General features: G+C 43.0%; 1 protein-coding gene across 2 annotated transcripts in view; it reads right to left on the bottom strand.

Annotated features, from left to right (window-relative positions):
- Window positions 1-18,831, bottom strand: part of FKBP1B (FKBP prolyl isomerase 1B) — a 44,183-nt gene extending 25,352 nt beyond the window's left edge. Inside the window, exons 1-2 of one of the 2 annotated variants that reach the window (XM_063150929.1) lie at window positions 18,724-18,831; window positions 15,471-15,518 (exon numbers count right to left, since the gene is read on the bottom strand). In XM_063150929.1, coding sequence (XP_063006999.1) covers window positions 15,471-15,518; window positions 18,724-18,760 — 85 coding nt within the window. In that variant the 5' untranslated portion in view covers window positions 18,761-18,831. The remainder of the gene's footprint in view (window positions 1-15,470; window positions 15,519-18,723) is intronic. The other variant, XM_063150930.1, reaches the window with a different exon arrangement.
- Window positions 18,832-21,115: the final 2,284 nt, after the last annotated feature.

Raw genomic sequence — 21,115 nt, 5'->3', positions numbered from 1 at the left:
GATGAGCATGCAAATGGATGTAAATGGCTCCAGAGCTGTACCAGCTCATTCTTCACAGTAAGGTGTATCTTGTGCAAAGTGCTGACTGTCCTCTGGTGTCAGTGAATTCCACCCATGGGAGGGCACCTTTTTGGTGGTGCCAAGCATTAGGACAAGAGACAAAAGGCAGAATCTGATGCACAGAAAGTTCCACCTGCACATGAAGAAGAGCTTCTTTCCTGTGCTGTGACTGAGCGCTGGAACAGACTGCCCAGAGAGCCTGTGGAGTCCCCTCACTGGAGATATTCCAGAACCATCTGGACACAATCCTGTGCCATGTGCTCTGGGATGACCCTGCTTGAGCAGAAGTTGAACCAGCTGAGCCACTGTGGTCCCTTCCAGCCTGACCCATTCTGAGATTCCCCTGACCATCACCCAGAAGCTGGAAAAGCAGGTAACAGCTTGATTGACACCATCTTTTAGTTGTCATTCATTTACATACAGGAAAAGGTATCAAAGATCCAGACACACAAAAAATGAAATGCAAAAGAAGAATAGTAACTGGCATGAGCAAACCTAGGGAAGCAAATGAGTTCAAGTTCAAACATTGTTATGGGGGGAGTTGGACAAACTACCAGCCCAGCTCTAAGAATCCTGAATCTAGGAAGGATGTGAAGTCTCTGGGACTAATCTACACAAGGAAAACACCACTGAACAAGAATGCTACCAAAGCTTCCAAAATACATGACAAAAGTGCTAATTAATGCACCTATATGCCAGAAGTGATCCTTGCAATTTCTTCTTCTGACTTCCTACTTTAATGGAAGCCACAGGATTTTCACTAGATAATTCCTGTTTGAATTAGAATCGATTAAAAGATTTCTTAGGGAGATGAAGTGATTGCAATTATTGATTGGTGTTAATTTATAAATCAGAATTGCCAGTTCACATGTATTCCTTATTTTCAGGTGAACTTGCAAAATTTCACTTTCTAGCTATAATACCTTTATGTCTCTTGGTGAACTAAGAAATCAATTCAGTTGTCCTATCAATTTTTTATTCCCCATGTAAGTAGCAAACCATCCCTTAACCCCTGCTGAATAAATTAGACATTTTTTATTCAGAAAGGTCTCCCAGTACTTGTACCATCCTCATGTATCTTTACAGCATTGTAGACTACAGAACTGAGCACACTGTTTTTGAAATACCTGTGTGAGATCTCTGGCTCCCCTCTTTTCTCCTCAGCACTCCAGTTTCTATATTCATGGATTGCAGTCAGCTTTTTGGCCAAAGAGCATCTCACAGTATGTGTTCAGTTGATAACCAACCACAACTCCCCAAGTCTGTCTCAAAGTCATTGTTTCACACGACAAAGTGCTCCTAAAGTGCACAGGAGTCACTCTTTGCTCTTCCACCTTCAAGTTTGTAAAGAGTTTAATAGCAAATGAAACAAATTATTTACTGGTGACAATATTAATTAATGATTCCTCTTACTGTGAATCAATGACCTATGGGATGAGAACATTTATTTAGGATGTCTCTATTAATTTTTATCACCTTGATATCTTCCTCCACTGATAAAAACATCAGAGTGGAGCTGACACCAGCCCATTTTAAGGTCTACTGGAAAGTCCTCTATTGAATAAGCCAATTTTAGATCCACTGGCATGAGTTTTTTGTACCTTTTTACGTTTCTTATTCAGGGTACCATGAATTCCTTGCAGACCATGATGGAAAACCTCATGATCCTCTGTAAATGTTATCCAGCCATCCACACACCAACTCCTTGAGAGCCGGCTTGACAAGATTTTCTGCCAATGACCCCACAATTGCCTGTCAGTGTTTAAAAGGCATTTTGACAATGCCTTTAATAGTACCCCGTGATTTTTGGCCAGCTCTGAAGTGATCAGGCAGTTGGGTCAGATGATAGTTGTAGGTCCCTTCCAACTGAAATAGTCTATTCCATTTCTATGACATCCTAAACCAGAATTTTGTCACTAATACTCACCAAAAACACAGATGAGAAAGACCAGCTGAACAAGGTACAACACAGCATAATACATTTCAGAGCTGTAATACTGACACAAAGCAAGAGTCAGAATTTATTTTAAAATGTTTTGAACACTAAAAACCCACACTCAGTTGGACCTGAACTTTTTAACATTACAATCTAAGGTCTTCATACTGTCTTTATACTATGGCATACATACACCCGTATTAGAGATGCCTTCCTTGAATACATCTAAAAAAGAGGAAAAAAATTGTAAACATCCTCTCTAATCCATCTTAAATGTATAAGTGTTGATCCTATATTTAAGCTAACACCATAATCTGTTGTATAAGATATGCATCACAGTTTAAAAAAAATATGGTAAGCTGATTTTTTTTCCTAAGTTGTTTCCCCAGGTCTCTGGCAAACAGCAGGAGAAAAGCATCCATGGGTTGTGGCTTCTCCCCATAAAAATGTCCTAAATACCTTCCTCATATGAGGGGCCTGTCATCAAATCCATCCTCACTCAGCTAGGCCAAAAGAAGCATTTCTAGATTACCAAATGCTGCTTCACAAGGAGCAGTAAAAGGAAGGTTCAGCAAAACCATTTTTTCACTTTTAAGTCAGCCATGAATCTTTTGCAGGCGCAAAAGTATCCCCATCATCTTGTGCAGCACTGTCCCTACTTCAGTGTAAGGTGGGTTCTTTAAATACTTCACCCTGGTAGTGCCTTTGACATTGAAGTTAATACCTTCATCAGGATCTAATGTAGTTCTGATGAATCCTGCTCAGTGACAGGTTTATACAGGTTATGCTCAGAAGTTAACCCTGGCTGGTGATAATGATTCATTTTCTGATAAGAAGCTAATTAGAGAGGCTTGAAATTTGCAAATGCTCAGCAGAAGGGCAAAGTACTTCCTTTAAAAGTCATGCACACTGTATTAGTAAATATATTTATAGCAAGAATTCTTTCCCCATGTATAGACCCTTGTCTTCCTAGTCAAAATGCTCTCATTGTGCACCACAGTCTTAGCCCTGGAATGGTTGTCCACCCACAACTAAATAACTGTACACCAAAAATGTTCTTTAGTACCAAGTTTCAAGAAGAAAATTTTTTGTATTCTTTCTTGGGGAAAAAAAAAAAAAGTCAAGCAAATTTATTCTGAGATCACTTCTATAAACAAATAACAGCAGCACTAGAGTCCTCACCACAGCAGTGTTATACATATGAACCATGCTAACCAGACAAATTTGTCCCAGCACATTATTGCAATGGAGAGATTCAGAGTTTGCTATGGGAGGGGCCCCAAACTGTGCACTACTGGGAAGCTGGACAGGGCAGAAAGGGGAGAAGGAAGCAGAAATAAATACTCCCTCTTGTCCCCACAGGCAAGTCTTCTTTACTCTTCTCTACAACCACCCCAGTGCTTTGGCTCCCTACAGCACTGCCAAACTCCAGGCCTCCTGCAGTGCCAGATCACAAGTGGCTGTTGATCTTTCCATCACCCTGCACTTCCATCCTGTTCTCCTGATGTCCTTCACAACCACTTCTTCCCTCCTTCCTTTTCTTTCACATCATATTTTCAGCCCAGTTCATAGTGCAGCCCGTGCAACATTTCTACACACAAGACAGAGTGACGCTGAGGCGGGAGGGAAGAGCTGGGAATGTCCCTGCATCCCCTGTTTCAGCCCTGTCTAATCACACTGTGGCACCTTCAGTGACTGTGACAAGCAATTATGCTGCAGCAAAAAGAAATATTTTCAAATCAGGGGTGCACTCATGTGTTCTTTTGGATGAGCTGAAAATCTCCACTGCTTCATCCTCTGAGGGAGCAATCTGAAAACAAATCTCAGCTTAATGTACTGCTAGAATGTGCTTAAGAAGCTGCAAAACAAATAATACTGAAAACTAACAAAAACTTGCCTGTGACTAAACAAACATACTAGAAAATTCTTATAGAAGTCTATACAACTTGCTAAAGTATTGGGGAAAAAAATAGAAGAAGAAGGGTGGTCCTGTGCATAGTAAGATGCCAACGGGAGGGTTGGAAGTGGAAGGGCACACTGGGGACATTAATTTATCCACGGTGTGCCAGACAGTGTCCGGTTCCTCTTGGATGTCAGGCTTCTCAACATCAAAACCAGAGAACACTTTGCGTTTGTCTGACTTTTATCAGCTGACACCCTCTTGGCCTGTATTGTACAGCAGTTTCTCAAGGGAAAAAGAAGAGCTAAGATAAGTATTGCCCTGGTGGCCCCTGCTCTTTCAACACAGCTACTTGTCCACAAGATGTACAGAGGTGTCCAAAAGCTCAAGTGAATGTGGCAGGCACTGAAGACTGGGAGCTATTCTTATCTCACTGCCCTCTATAAACACAATGGCCAACCATGTCTCCTACAGCCTCATACAGCTGTCAGCATCTAAATGCTTTGTAGCCTCCAAATGGGCCAGTCCTGCAGTGACAGGCTGAATAATAGAAAGATTACAGGTTGTGTAGCTCCATTACAGTATGGAGGTGCTTTGCAATCAGTCAATGTTTCTTTTCACACTCCTGCAGGGAAAAATCCCAGCCCAAGTTTTTATTGCTCTTTTGCTGTAAGGAAAATAATTTCTCAGCTCTCCATCACCTCTGGTCCCCGGGTTTATAGCTCCACACTCTCTCAGGTCCAGGCTACTTTGTTTCCTATTGTTTTCCCAAGTGCTTTAGAAACTTTTGAATATGAAGAGGAGCTTTGAATGTGCTACAATAGCAAGTCTTAGAAAAGCACTTCAGAAATGGTTTTGCAGTTTTAAGAAATCAATGTACTGCAAGCTTTAGTTACTTTATGAAACACAGTGAATCGTTACAATCAAGTCCCCTGTTCTTTACAGCAGGGAAGGATTGAGCCCTTATTCTGTTTACAATGCTTACATAACCAATCAAATCTAGACTGGTTAGAGAAAGAGAAAACCTAATAAAAACTAAAGTATATAGTGGTTTTCCACAATTTATCTTAATTTAAATAGTTTGTTCTCAAAAGACAAACACTTTTTTGAGATCTGGAAAAAAAATTACCAGGTCTTCTACAGAGCTGGTATGCCCTATATATAATATATATAGGTGGGTAATGCAATAGATAAGTGGGAAGGTAAATATAGTAGATAAGGAATTTAAAAGCCCATGAATTTTTAGCCTCAACTTTTCTAGAGGCTGACTTTGTGCCCTAGACACAGCACTTCCCTTCTGAATGTCCCTGTCTTTTAAAGGGGAGTAAACAAAAAAAGGTCTTCCTTTTCCAAAGCAACTTATGAATGAAGTGAGTAGCTCTTTGATCAGATTCAGTTTTCTAAGTTGTCCACAGGGGACTAATGATGGCAGATCTTCATGACTGTATCAACTCCAAATTTGCATTTGACTCATACACATTTAAAACTCCCACACTCTCAGCCAGGGATTGCAAAAAATATTGAAAATGAGATGAGCTTTATAGTTGGTTTCACAAAGAACAAGTCTTAATGGCACAGGTAAGGATCATTTTGTAATGAGGCATTCCCACCCTGTTCCAATGACTTTTGGACATCTCTTCCTACAGTTAGAGGCCCTGGAAGTCTTCAGTGTTAAGACATAAAAGGTCAGGACTCTTGAGTTCCAGGCAGGAAAAGGTAGGACACGACAAAATGGGCACAGTCAGATGACAGCCCTCAGCTGGGCTCTGCAGGAGCACTGCCCACTGACTCAGCAAGCATCTGAACCTGTCCCTGCTATTTATTTGACTGAAGATGAGGCGCAAATGATGGCAGAAGAAATCCAAAGGGCAGAATAAACTGAAAGTTATCAATGGGGCTGTCTGTGTTCTCCCAAATCTCCCCTGACAGAGTGGGACAGACATGGCCATAGTTTTCCAGAGCTGTTGCCAGCTGGCCACTGAGAGACACAAGGGTGTGGGGAGCTGTCACCCAGGCAGAGTGACAGAGGAGCAGCTCCTGCTTTCATCACTGGACAGACACTGCCAGAGAGTGACCTCAAGCACAAGCCAAGGTCAGGTGTTTCATCATGACACTGCAGAAAAGCATTCATCTCTGTGAATGGCCTATGGAGCCCTACAGAGAAGGATTTGGAGGCACTGGTGGATGAACTGCTGGACATGACCTGTTAATGTGTGCTTTTAGCCCAGAAACCAAACACACCCTGAGCTGCATCAGAAGCTTTTTGGCTTTTTCACCAAAATTGCAGCTTTTACAAATAAGATAATTTATTTCATTTCTTCAAGATGAAAATTGTAGGTTCCAGTCCAAAAATGGCAACACTTGACGATGATGCCTCAGGAACTTGTCCACTGTGGGACTCACCTTCTGTTTTCTTTTATGTACTCTAGATATGGCTACATTTCACTTCCAAAAGTATGACGTGCTCCTGTCTTCTTGAAATCCCTGCCTGTAGTAAAACCAGAAATTTATCCATAGAAGAGAACAAAAATGTAAGTTCCCATAAAACTGAAATCCCTATATAGTATTTTAGTGTAATTTCCAAACAACTACATGTTTGGTTTCTGTTTGGGTTAGATTTTTTCTAACACAGTGTAAAAAATTTCAACACAGAGCTGCTACTTTCAAAGTTGCAACAGCAGCACCTTCAACAAGTAAGGAAGTAACAAAATATATATTCACTTCTGTCATTAAAAACTAGATAATGCCAATGTATCTGGGACTGTCTTTTTTTGTAGCAATCACCGATTGGAAAATTAACCACTCAGGTGTTAGGTCTCTTCTGCTGTCCAGCAGGAAACCACCTTCAAAAAACAAGTTTTCCATTTGTAACTGAGAAAAAAAGTAAGAAAAGACAATCTTGCTAAATCAAGGTTGTCACATCATTAAATGTGCAAAGGGAAGTGAACTAGAGCAGGAAGAGACAACTAAGAACCAAATAACTAAGCAGGATTAAATGGAAAAGATCTGGAAGGAGTAACCACACTTGGGATATCATAAAATGAGACAGAGGGAGATCAACAAATCAAATGTACCTCACAACCACTGCTGTAACCCTGAGTTTCAGAAGTCCCAGGGTGTTGGATGGGAGAGAAAGGACTACACTGCCTAAGTACATGGATCTGCCTTGGCTACAAAGATGCTCTGGCTCTGCCTGATGACGCCACAGCTACAACATTTAAGATCCCTCATGCTGAGTGATGTGCAAGGGAGTACAAGATTCTGCAGCCAGCAGTCTTGTGGGGAAAAAAAAAATTAAGGAAGATTTACAGCACCCTTGAGTAAGTAAAGCTAAATAATACGTCTCAACTGAGAGATGTTGCTTTCAATATAAAGCCCCCCCAGCCCCTGGCCCCGGTTCAGCAAGACTCAGCAGAACTCCTGCCAACACCAAGCTGCTGCTGCTGCTGCTTCCCGCGGCAGAGCGCACGTCCTCCGAGGCCGCCTGCTCCGCTCTTCCCAGAGCCAAAACGGGGACCATGTGAGCTCCTTGGCAATGCCCTCCCCAGGGATCTCCCACACACATCCCTGCAGCACTTGGACCAACACAGAGTGCTGGAAGGCTGCAGAGATCTCTGGCTGCACAGCATGTGCTCAGGTAATGCCCTGGGATGTGGGGTGTTACACACAGCCCCGCCATGGATCCACTGCGCTGGGATGACACCACGTGCTGAACAACTGAGAAAACCTTCCCCCTTCCACACTCCCTGCCCAGCTGAGCTGCCTGACCTAGGAACAGTATTAAGCTCTTTATCTAATCAATAGAAAGAGAGGCATGTCCACAACCTAATTGTTCAGGTAACCCAAGGTAACTAAGCTCTCAATTTAGACTTCTTAATTAGGTAAATACGGTGATGTCAGTTCTACTTTGTCAATAAAGGGAGACAAGCCTATCACTGGTGTCAGCTGATAAGAGCTTCCCTTTGGCTGATGTAGGATCATTTGTACATTTTACACTAACACACACTATTCATTGCACAGTTTTTTCAACAACTCTTTGATTTTTGGCTGCATAAATTACTAGAAAATGATGTCATTCTTGTAAGGACCTGGAATTCTGATGATCAAGAATTGATGCAAATCTTTCAGGTCTAAGTCCTAAAATACAGGTATGAGCTGTAAGCAGGGCACACTGCAATCACTCAAACTAAGTGGAAAGAGGTTCCAGAATACCTTGTTTGAAACAGCAATCTAATTGTCTAAAAGATGGCACTTTTTTGGATTAGCTCTGAGCTTTTAAAAACTTGATGAACAGAGGCTATTAGTTCTCTGGTACTTTAGATAATCTGCTTTGTGGCCTTTTTTTTTAAATATCTCAAAATTCACTTTCTCAAGGCTTTTGTGAGGCAGGAGTAGGAAGTTTAATTATTCACTAGCAGTTTCATTTCTGTGCACAATGGGAAGAGACCATGATGCTACAATCCCACCATGAAAGGAAATCCTGTAAAGGCTAGCAAGTGCTCCAAAATTGAAGGTAGCAGTCACCAAATCACTCAGCACATCTCATGCTGACAGAGAAGTCTCTGTCAGGGGAGAAAGTGTATGCTATCTTGAAGAAATCTATTTATAATCCTCTTTACTCTGCAAGAATTAAACTCCTCCTGTCTTCTTCCCAGACGAATACAAGACAGTGTTCATGGGCAATCCTGGACCCATCCCTTTCTTTGCCCAAAACCCATCAGCAGCAGTCCAAACAACACCTCAGTGCCATGGGGAGCACCCTTAAGGGGAGAAACTTCCAATTCTTAGTCAAACCAAGGCTTCACAGCTGAGGTTGCCAGTAAGAGCACAGTTGAAATAGTTCAAGGTCCTTTTCTGATTCACCTATCCACATTAAATAACATCTAACACCACAAGTGATTTCAGTGAAACCAATGGGCACCATACATAGCAACACAGCAAAGGAGGAGCAACTGGGAAATTTGAGTTTATTACACTGATCCTTTTCCATCAGGCAACAATCTGGTGTGTGCAGTTTAAACTCACTCACTCTGCCACTGAAGCTGCTACTTTTTCTCTTTTAAATCTCTGAATCTTTTTATTCATCAAATCACTTTTTCACATCAATAGCCTCTTACAGTGAGTCCCCCTGTACTTTCAAACATTAATTGCATGACAATTTTGAGAGGCACAGTCCCTTTTCCCATCAAATTTACAAAATGAAAGAGCAAGTAACATGCCTGACATCAGTCACTAAGCTGGCAGCAAAATGTGTAGGAGAAATCTCTTCTGCTCAGACTTTTGCTTCTGGACTCTGACCACTATTATGACTATCAGGCCAAAGTCACTGCTAAAATACTTCCAGGGATAACTAATCTATAATTATATAAGCAGAGATGAGAATTTTTATCTCTTTACTGACAGAGTTTAAGACTTGCAGATTGTTTCTAAGGGGCAGCAAAAGACCAAATTCCTTAGGGAGGACTAAAACTACTTTTTATGATCCACCAACGAAAAAAGATGTTTCTAAGTGCTTAGTTGCCACCAAGATCTCCACAGAAGTAAAAGGCTTTCATACTTTTAAACCAGGGCACTAAATAACAAAAAAAAAAAAAAAAAAAAAAAAACAAAACAAAAAAAACCCACAAAAATTTGGCAGTCACCAAAAGATGGACAGACATCACACTCCTCTGTTATATTGTATCTTGGGAACATGCTTGATTAAAGAATTAAATTCCTTCTAGGTAAGCAAGATTTAGCTGGCTTTAAATCAAGGTTCAATTATAATGTCTGTTACAATACAATCCTTATTAATGATAATTCTAATTGCAGTGTTCACTATCCTCTTCCAAACCCAGCTAGACAGCCTCCTGGAGACAAAGAATTTTGATTAAATGCCTTACTTAGTTCAATTTTCCTCTCAGCTACACATGCAGAGCTCCAAACTGAAGTAGCACAGATGTTTCTGAAAGTGGGGCCAGAGAAACAACATCCTCCTGTACCCACCTGGCACAAATGCTTGCACAAGGCTGATGTTCATCCAGTCATGCTCATAAGACAGATGACACTGTAAAGTTACTCTGAATTTACCTCAGTCTTTTTGAGAGTATGTCACTATAGACAAATCTCTGGCTATTACCATGTACACTTAAGGCTGAGTTGATTTTGATCCAAGAAAAACAGGCAGATCTTTTTGGCAAGGATTATTTCAAGGGAATTGCATTACATTTCTATTGTGTTAAATGGAAAATAGTGCTTTTAATCATGATAAATCAAGCATATTCTATGAATTACTGTTCATCTATATCTGTGCAGTATGCTTTTGTTATATAAAGAGCTTTCAGCTTCACAGACATAACCATAATTCTCAACACTACACCACTGCCAAAGCTAAAGAAACAATATAAAGTAATTCTGGCAATATATGGGAAAAGAAGATGATACAAATTTGTCCTCAGACCACTAGGAAAAGAACAATTAATCATTTGTTCTGCTTTAAATAAAAGCCTGCTTCCTAAACCAGAATGAATTTGTACAGCTCAGCTGCAGCAAATGGAATAGTATTCATTTATTTCAATGTGGAATTTCACTTCACGCATTAAAACAATAATAAAAAAGCAATTTCTCAGTATATAAACATTGAAGTGAAGAGGGAGGTGCTGGGCTCTTCCCTCTGTGATCCAGGACATGTGGGAATGGTTCCAAGCTGCTCCAGGGGAGGTTTAGACTGGACATTAGGCAGTATTTCTTCACTGAGTGGGGGGCCCACCACCAGAGAAGTGGTTGATCCCCCAAATCAGTCAGTGTATAAAGGATTTGGACCTTCACTTTAACTTTTGGTCACCTCTGATGTTGTCAGGCAGTTGAAAGAGATTGTCATTTTAGGTCCCTTCCAACTGAAGTACTTTACTCTCTTGGAAATCTATTTAGTGCAATTTTGGGGCAATAATCCTACCTAAAAAGTCTATGAAAAATCTTCTGAGAGAAGTCCAGTTTAATAAATAATTAATGATTGACTGTGGCTTTATAGTCTCACTCAAATAAATTAGTTCCAGCACACTAGAAACACTGGCTATCATCAGTTCCTTAAAATCAGAGTATTATAATCAGAGGAGAAAGATTAAGAGGTTAAGAATTTAGCTCTGCCACAAGCTACATGGGACAACACAAGAGAATGTCAACTCCAAATAACTTGGGAAAGAAGCTGCCCTCTCATTATCATGAGTAGATTTAGATTCAGTACACACAAAGCAGGTGTGAAGGCACATCATCATCCAGCAGGAAGGCAGAGAATGGGATTCAGCTTCCTGGAGGACAGGTTTTACCTCACAGTCTCCAGACAGAGCATATCTCTTCTCAGTGAAGGTTCTGTTGAGGGGCATTTCTAACTGAAAGTCACATTTTGTATCATGTTCATAAATCTTTGAAAATTCTACACTGCTAATTCCCATTGCCAGCGTCAACAAATTTAATCACAGGAATCAAAACTGCAGAAAATACCTAAATTCCTTTTATGCACTCCAGGACTAATTAGTTTGCTTGTACTACTGTCAGTGGTCCAATGTAACCTGAAGACCCAACCAAGATTATGTCACCATTACAGCAAGCATGAAGAAGGAGGCAGTTCATATCTCAAACTGCCTGCAATCTCTCTACAGGAGGCAGACAAAGTACAAACTATCATTTTGCAGATGGAAAACAGAAGGAGTAAGCAGATTGCCAAAGGCTTTGAGAAGCTTGCTCCAGGAAATCTGTGACAAAAAACATGACATAAACCAGTGCTGCTGCAAGTGCATGTCAGTGCCAGTGCTCTGCCTTATCTATTAATCCCATTACAGTAATATTGTGCAGGTAACTTTTGAGACTCAACAGGGATGCTGGATGCTAAGAAGAAATTATTATATTTGTTATATTTGTTAACAAAAATAAGAATACAGGAACCTGACCACATTTTTCCATCGTATACTAAGACTGGGATTTGGTTTCATGTTCCATCACAGTCCCCTATGTAATGTTTTATAATTATCTGGATATCTATTTGTGTACTTAAATCAGACTGTGCAAAGCTGAAAAATTAGCAGTGATTTACAGGACCAAAGTTAGGCACTAAGGCATTCTTATGAAAGGGCAATTAGGTACTTCTGAAGGGTAATCCAAAAATCCTGCTCTAATTGTAAAGCAGCAGAGCATTACTCCTAAGGGGGAAAAAAATTAAAAACAATTTCCTTAAATGAAGAGGTCCTTTCTCAATTGCTTCCTAGTGAGGTTGCACCTTCACTCCTGCTGCCACTGGAACTTAGGTCTGTTCCTTCAGGCACCACGATGCTTTTGGGAATCACACCACACTGTACCCTGAGATTCTGTATCCAGTTGATCAAGGAGAGAATCAGGAAAAGCTGCCACATGTAACAGCCTAATAGCTGGAGTGCTGACAGCTGAAGTGTAAAACTCAATCACAGTTCTCCTTCATCTTGAGGAGATTCCAGTTCTCACCTCCCACTCCTCCAGAACATGTAGGGTTGTCAGACTAGAAACTACCCTGCTGAATCTCTACCTTGGTGATGAAGCATAAAATCCTGGAGGACAAGCAGACAGAGCTCTAAAGCTTTGCCAGACACCTGGAGTCCCAGCCTTTGGTCCTCTCTTGACTTTTCCTGCATGGACCACCAAGACAAGTCATACAGACAGCTTACTCCTAAAAAAATGGAGGTTGCTGTGGGCCTTTTACTCCTGCCCTCACTCTCTGCCATCACTCTTCATCACATGGTAAATGCATGTCTACGAAAGCAAAGGCAAGAGGGGAAATAAGACACTACAGAGCCTCAAAGATTAATAACTTGCTCTGGCAGAAGAGAACCCATTTTAGCCTCTCCTTTTGAGACAGGAGTAATTAGTGGGCAGACAATGTTTTTTTCTGTGCATGCACAAAAAACCAGGACCTACCACGCTTGTGCAGAGCTGTATCACCACACTGTGTGTTGGTGTGAGAGCAGATGGGCCACTGCAAGGAGTTACATGGCCTGCCCAGCTGGCACCACCACATTGGAAAATCTTATGATTAACAAAAAAGCTATTGAATTAATCCCCAAAGACAGGGATTGTACTACAACTCCTTCCATATCCCTGCATGAGTGTCTGCAACAAATACTCACCCTCTTGCCTGCTCCTTTTCTTGCCCATGGCTCCTGCACTCTTCACTGCTAGGTGTCCCGAGCTAGACTGAAGGGAGTGGGAAATTTCAGCTTTCTTCTCCCCAGGAATGTAATGGTTGCGGTTCAGGCTGTGGCAAGCAGAGTTATAACCCTCTACTATTGCAAGAGCCAGCTGGGGATAGGTTTACCATGCCTGAAACAACTTATTCAGTTATTCACACCAAATGGGCTCCCACAGGCCGTGGTTTTGGCTCTCTACTCTGCTTGATCCTGGATTCAGAGCTGTGCTCCAAGCACTCCAGTGAGGTCAGGCTTTTCTGGGGATGCAAAAAATCTCTGGATCCTGACGGAGTCAGTGCATGGTTCCCCCATCTCCCATAACACAACACAGGTATCTGTGCCCAGCTCCAGAGTGCCACATCAGCTGGATATGGAGATCACTTGAGAGTTATACATGCTATGCAGTACTAAGCAGCTCTGAAAAGCAGCATATCTGGATTATTTCTGGATCATTTCTGGATCTAAGTATCTTAGTTTTTCCTAGCTCCCATTTTAGGTGCCAAGGCAGAGGTTCTGCATTTCTCTGCAGACTTCCCTCTAACTTAACTATACAATTCCTAAAGCAGGACTCAGAGGAGTGTGGTGAGGATAAGTATTAAGCATATTGAATAAATAAGACAGAGATAATTCCAAGATAATTACCAGGCACATCCAGAATCTCATCAGTACAAAAAGAAACTGTACTGGATCCAGATAAAACTGTTTTAAACTAAAACTCAACACTTACATGTCATCTTATACACATGCTTTATAGTTCACTGGAAGGAAACACTTCATCCACTACCCATGGACGCAACTTAAAAACATCATCACCAAAGATTGCTGGCAGCAGCAGTGGAACTGAGGTGATGAGCTTCCCTGATATCTGTATCTGATGAGCTACCCTGATATCTCTGGGAGGCAAGAGAGGTTACATAGCACCAGCAGCAAGGTATATGGAAAAAGCACGGTGTACACTAGAGATTGATTTAATGAGTTTTTATAAAGTCTTTTATGTCAAAGCCAGCTTACAACAGCCTCATCTAAGACTCTACCTAATATCAATAGCAGTATGCAGCATCTTGTTATCTTTTCACATTTCCCCATTCACACTCTCTGAAGTTATCCAGAAAAAATGTGCTTTGTGGGAGCCACCAGGCTCAATTTTTTTTGCCTATTTCAGTTCTGACATTTAAATTTATCTTGAACTAACTAGGGGTGGGAGGTGACAATTTTATTTCATAAAACCTTTTGAAGTTTGGACAGGAAGAGAAACATCTTTAAGCATCTTCACAAAAATAATTTCAAAACACCTATTTTCATATCTAAGCTACAGAGAAATGCCTGTAAGAGCTGAGACTGGAATGGGAGACCCATGTGTTTAACATCTTCTAATTCAAACTAGAAATCCTCATTAGATCAAAATACTTTGAATATATAAACGCATATATGGGAGCTTAAACCCAGACAACCTCCACACCAAGCCAGTGCACTAACTCCCACACAACTTTCTGAATGGTGGTATTATTGAAATTATATAAAAGGTTTATTGAAAATACAAACAGGTTTATTTCATTAGTCATATTTATTGGAAAATGTTCCCATTTTGCTCCAGTTGTAGGAATCCAATACAAAGCTGAAGGAAAGCAACACTTACCAGAGAGAACTTTCCTATCACCCTGAACCCTAGAGGAAAACATTGCCTCACTATCTAGGCCCAGATCAGAAGCTTCAATCCCTACATAACCTGCATGTTAGCTTCTTAAGGAAAATATCTCATAAAATGGCAGCTGCTGAAGTGAACTTGCCAGGTGGAGACTCGGACTGCAGAGATTTTTGCATCCCTTTGACAACTTACATAATTACACACAAAGCATAACACCATAAACTGATTTAAAGAACATTTTCTTCTTCAGCATAAGCAGCTGAATTAACCAGCTTACTACTTAAGATTAACACAAGTCCATAAAGCAGGTGTTTAAACAGACCTGGTATTGATCTCTTCAATCTGGAATGAATTTTACTGCCAATACATGGACACATGCTTTTAAGATATATACAATTATTAATTGTCTGTGTCAAGACAAGAGGCTGTAAAAATATGAACCCAGCATTTTGACTGTTTCATGCTCAATTTCATTAGCTAATAAAATAGCTTAATGAATCAGGTCTGCAGCTTCTTCTGCAAAGCTCCCACCATTGAACGCTAGCCATGGCAAATGTGCCAGCAGGCACATCTACCTACTGTAGCCTGAACAGATCAGCTAGAAGCAAAACAGGCAGGAAACCCACCCAAACATTATACAATGGATTATGAGTGGTAGAACACAACAAAAGATACAACACACATCAGAAATGGGAAATCACTCTTGATGTGAAGCAGAACATCCAGAACATGCCTTACCTGTGTAGTGCACCACACACGTCTGACCCTTCTTTGGAAATGTCCGTCCTGTCAAAATTGTAAAAGGTTAATCTTTTCTTTTCTCTGATTGACCTGGCTAGGCAAGTTTATCTTTTAAGAGGAAAATGCTGAACTGAGATCTGGTATTAGCCATTTGGTTACATCAGGATACCTGAGACATCCACATGACAGCTGTAGGTATAAGTGGCTCCTCATACAACTTGGAGCACAAGTCTTACAAGGAGTGCCTGAGGGAGCTGGGGGTGTTTGGCCTGCAGAAAAGGAGGCTCAGGGGGGACCTTATTGCTCTCTACAAATCCCTGACAGGAGGTTGTAGTGAAGTGGGGATCAGCCTCTTCTCCCAGACAAGTGGAGGGTAAAAGTGAGGGGAAATGGCCTCAAGTTGCACTGGATTAGGTTTAGATTGGATATTGGGAAACATGTCTTCACAGAAAAGGTTGTAAAGCATTGGCTTGTAAAACATTGACTGCCCAGGCAAGTGGAGGAGTACAATCCTTTCCAGTGTTGAGAAAACACATGCATATGGCATCTGAAGACATGGTTTACTGGTGAACATGGTGGTGGTGCTAGGTTGATGGTTGGACTTGCTGATCTTGGAAGTCTCTTCCAACCTTAACAACTCCATGATTCTGTGACTATGCGTTACCAAATCACTATGCAAGACAGGAATGGGATGGTTTAGGGTAAAAGGTCCCAGTTTGGCTGCTGTTTAGCTCTTAGATAACTCCCTACATATGTGTGCATTACATATGCATTTACATCCTGTAAGTACAAAAAGACAGTCAAAACTTCATGGATTACAACTTTAAATATTCTCAGAATGTTTTTGCTATCATTTTTCAAATAGTCTCAGCCTGACATTGTGAGAAAATCCATTTGTATTCACATGTCTAATGCCTTCCACTCAAGAAAGACAGCTCTGTGAGGGCATCTTTAATTAGCAGGGATGGGTTTTACAGACAAAAGCAGTTTAATTTTGTAACATCAGGCAACAGTAAAGCAGTAGTACACTGAGTTCTTTTAAAAGCCTGGTAGCTCCTCCTAAAATGTTCATACTGAAAGGAAAAAAAGCTTACATTATTAGCTTGACAGAAAATTTAATTACCATTTCCATTTTACCTGTTCTAGGTACTGCTAAAGGTACTAAAAGCTAAGGGATGACTCTCAAGGCTCAATTAGGTGCCAATGGTGTATTAAAGATGCTAACCATGATTTCTCAAGGTTGGCCAGAGGAGTGCCCAGGTTCAGAAGAAATTAAATGTATCTATGAGATTAATTATTAAGGAACTTCCTTAGAAAGCCAAATACTGGGGATGGAGTTAGGTTGCCCACAAAAGCTGTGGATACCCCATCCCTGGAAATGTTCAACATCAGGCTTGATGGGGCTTGGAGCAACCTGGTCTAGTGGAACGTGGCTCTGTCCATGGCAGGGGGGCTGGAACAAGATGATCTCTAAGGTCCCTTCCAACCAAACCATTCTATGATTCTATGAAATAGAATTTCTTAGTTGGCTTTCTGGCTCTTTGGTCAGAATTAACATGACAACAAGTTCTGCATTATAGGGCACTTCACAGGGTATAAACCAGCAGGTCACACACAAGCTACAGCCTTGGGGCTCGTGTGCCAAAACCACATGAGCAGTACATGGCAGAGGGCAGGCTAACACGATGAACCAAGATTTACAACACAAAAATTGAGAAAGTGGTGCTTCCAAGTGCCCCCTGAACAGCCTTGTTCACTGGCTTGGCTGGCTGGAATATCCCTAGCTGCACCTTGCCCAAAATGCAGTACAGTAGGTATCTGGTAAGGTCACCATGGTATGCTAAAGTGGGAGTCATGTCTTTTAAATTCACAGCCATCTAAACCACAGGCAATTATCATATGCCAGTCTCCTGGGCTTCCTCTATTGACAGCAAAGAATTAGCAGTGCTTTGAGAGAAAGCCAGCCTATCCTGAGAAAGGCAAGACAAATTATTCTCTGGAGATGGCCACAGAGAAAACCCAGAAGACTGCTTTAGATTAGCTAGCTAACCTGAGAAAAGTTATGTGAGATGAACCCTACCTCCTGTAAAACAGGTATTATTAAAATGATCCACTATTATACAGAGATCTGGGAAAAGCAGTTTCAGACCTTATGGACACACACTCTGCTGTGTGAGTTTACCACCAGCAAAGCCAATGCAGATACATAATTTCACATCAACACCAAATTAAAAGCAGAGATGCGCAAGACCACTGACTCACTGTGGCTTTAGACAGTGTTTAAAGTCAGCTGATTTTGATTAAGACTTGCAACCAAGAGATCTAATCCATATAGCCTTATTTGGAATCACATATTACTTACAATGACAGCCTTGATCTATTTAATAGATAGAAAGTACTACTGTGAGGTAGTTCCACCCTCCTTCCTACTCCCAACTCAGCACCATTACTTATGTGGGTATAAGTATTCTTTTTTTACGTCTCTGCAACCAAGAGAAGAATTCGATCTCTAGAGCTAAACAGCACAGAGGGAGAAGCCAATTAAAAAGCATATAAAAGAAAGGAAATATACTGGGCCAAGAAACTTAATCTGCAATCAACTTGAACGAATTATTTATGGTTGTACATCAGTCAACGATGAATATGATGTAGCTATTATATAGCTACATACGTATGCTAGAAATTACATTCTCTTAAAAAAAAAAAAAAACAAAAACCAAACAAACAAAAAAAACCACAAACACCTTACGGAATTAAAATGCCAAGGAAGAGCAGAACACTGCGAATTGGCTCTCGAAAGCCAAGCGTGCGCCAAGGAGAGGCGACTGCCACCCGGGCTGCACATCAGCCCTCGCCAGCATCCCACGCTGGACCGGGAGGCGGCGGTGCCTCGCCGGGGGATGCTGGCACGAACGAACGGGCGGCAGCCCCGGCGAGGCCGGGCTCGCCACCGGGGAAAGTTTGGGCTCCCCGCCGGGCGCCGACCCCGGGCTCCGCGCTCGGGCCGTGCAGCTGTCAGCGGATGCCACAGAAACCCCGGTCCTCGCCGCCGCCGCGACCCCGGGCGGCCGCCTGGCCGCGCTCCGCCTCTCCCCACGGGGGTTCGTGCCCACGGGGCTGCGGGGGCGGCCGTGCCTCCCTCCGCCCCGCCGCCTCCCCGCTCCCCGCTCTGCCGCCGCCGGCTCCCCGCTCCCCGAGCCCCCGGTGCCCGGCCCCGCGCCGCAGGGCTGCTCCCCGCACGGCCTCGTACCGTCTCCCGGAGAGATGGTCTCGATCTCCACCCCCATGGCGGCACCGGCGCGACTCAGCCCCGCTCCGCGGCGCGGCCGGACCCCCAGCGCGGGCAGTGCCCCTGGGCAGGGCCGCCCCGCTGCCCGTCAGCGCCCGCAGCCAATGCGGGGCAGGGGCGGGGAGCACGGGCAGGGGAGGGGAGGGGTCCGCCCGCCCCGCTCCGAGCGCCCGGGGGCCGCGGGGACCAGGGGAGCCTTGCGGAGGGGGTGTCCCCTGCCGGCATCGCTCCCGCAGCCGCGGCCGTGCGGGGCATGCTGCTGCCATCCCCCGGGCAGGGCTCGCTGTAGCGATGGTGCCCGGCGGAGCGCTCCTGCGGGGGTCTCGCCGGCCTTTGCCCCGCGTGTGCCCGTGCGGAGCCCGAGCGGCGGAGGGCTCGGGGCGTGTGCGGGAGCGGGGGTACCGGGGGTGATGCTGCAGGCGCGCCGGGCACACAGGGAAACCGAGCGCCGCGCTTCAGACCGTCCAGACAGCAGGACGCGGCTGAGTGCGAGCGGAGGGTCGGCATTTCCCGTCACAAAGAGCCATGGAGGAAGGCATCCGCGCTCGCACATTACGTGTGCGCACTGAAGGGAATGTCTCCCCGATTCTGCTGGTGAGCGGCAGCATCGGGGCAGTGGTACCCACCGCTGGGCAGTGGTACCCACCGCTGGTGACTGACCCCACACTGCAGCAGCAGCAGCGGCAGGTCTCCAGCAGGCTGGCAGTGACCTTGAGTTTCAGTGCAAAACAGTTTTTAAGTTCTTGTTCATACCCATGTTTTAAATTGGAAAATCTATTTATGTATGGTGTTCCCATGATGTGAGATTACATATTCAACCTTGCTACAACTACTTCTGTGGAGTGCACCTGAAATAGACAATTTCCTCATGCACTTACAGTGTATTTGAATCTCAGGAGTTTCCACTGCCTCTCAAGGAATAGTTCTGTTCGCAGTTCTGTGTTTTCTGAGTTAAAAATAAAAATGGAACCACAACATCATCAGTTTCTCAACTGAAAGAGCTGTCTGTAGCCATCTAATTCCAACCTGCACTTCTCTGACATTACTTCTTCAATATTTTTATCTGTTACAAGCTGGGTTCTCTTCAGGCAAAAAGATCTTCCTCTATATGGGCAGTTGTCAGGATGACTGAACTGAGGAATTACTGTGCTGGTTTGTAGATGTGATAATGTGGCCCTCGCATGCATGCTCTGAGCTACACTGACATCTCCACACAGCTTTTCACATTACTCTCATCAGACTGTTCCTTCACCTGGGTGCTCGATTCTATCTATCTTTCCTCGTGGGCCAGATACTCTGAAATACCAGGGCTGGCTGCCTGAAGTTCCCCAAAAATGGGCAAGTGAGGAAAGCCATGAGCTCACGCAAGTTCAGAAGCAGTAATGAGGCTTGAACATGGATTCCTTTCACCTGCCTCCCATTCTAGTGAATTCTGCATCTTAGGTAGCATGTACAGAATGAGCAGGCACTTACTGCAGTTTACAGAGGAGGTCTGTAACAGTGGAAATTCTGAAAAGGGATACTCTTCAGTTGCCAGTGTCAGAGTGTCATTTGATTTCTGATCAGTAGAAAGATACTAAAACTGCATTTGAAAAATAGGAAAATGCCAGGTAGGAGGCAAGTGGCACAGAAGCATTAAGAACACATGAACATTGCTAATTCCAGAGGTGCCTCTGAGTCATTACAGAGCAAAAAGGACAGCACAAGAAAAGCTGAGTGCATGAGGGGAGTTATAAAGGGAAATTCTAGGTACATGGTGTCCTATTCGCCCTCTTGACTTTACTAGAAAGGACTGCTTTCATCCAGGCTCCAGGTAGATGTCTGTGTCCTCTCAGATGATCAGAGCATCAGAAGGCATAAATCCAATGAACAAAAGCAAATGATTCTTTGCTGGGTTCAATTTAGCTTTTATAATTACATGTTTCCTTTGATCAGGCCACACATCTCTCCACAATGGGAGAGAAGCTGTTCTCAAGTTGTGTCTTGTGATAGGAGATTGGACCTAATCACATAATAGACATAGTCCAGACAGGATCACAGAATATCTGCTGCAAGTGTCATCACAAGTAATAGGCCTTAAAGACAGACCACAGAATCCTCAGGCAGACTGACAATCATCATAAAAGAGCAAAGACCACCAACAGCAAAATTCAGAAGGGACAAAATGGGATTAGGAGGGACCAAGCTGTGACCTAAGTCAAACATGCTGCATCTACAACCATCCTATCCCACAGCCTCTTGCCCCATGGTGAGACTAAATGCTTCTTTTGGGCATGAGGCTAATTAGATCCCCCACACTCATATTCCCAAGATTATGGAAAGAAAGGTAAGGCCAATTTCCAAGACAGAAAAT

The sequence above is a fragment of the Melospiza melodia genome, chromosome 3, assembly GCF_035770615.1.
Source record: "Melospiza melodia melodia isolate bMelMel2 chromosome 3, bMelMel2.pri, whole genome shotgun sequence".
Lineage (NCBI taxonomy): Eukaryota > Metazoa > Chordata > Aves > Passeriformes > Passerellidae > Melospiza > Melospiza melodia.
The sequence above is the reverse complement of the archived record's forward strand: the minus strand, read 5'-3'. Positions and strand labels throughout refer to the sequence as shown.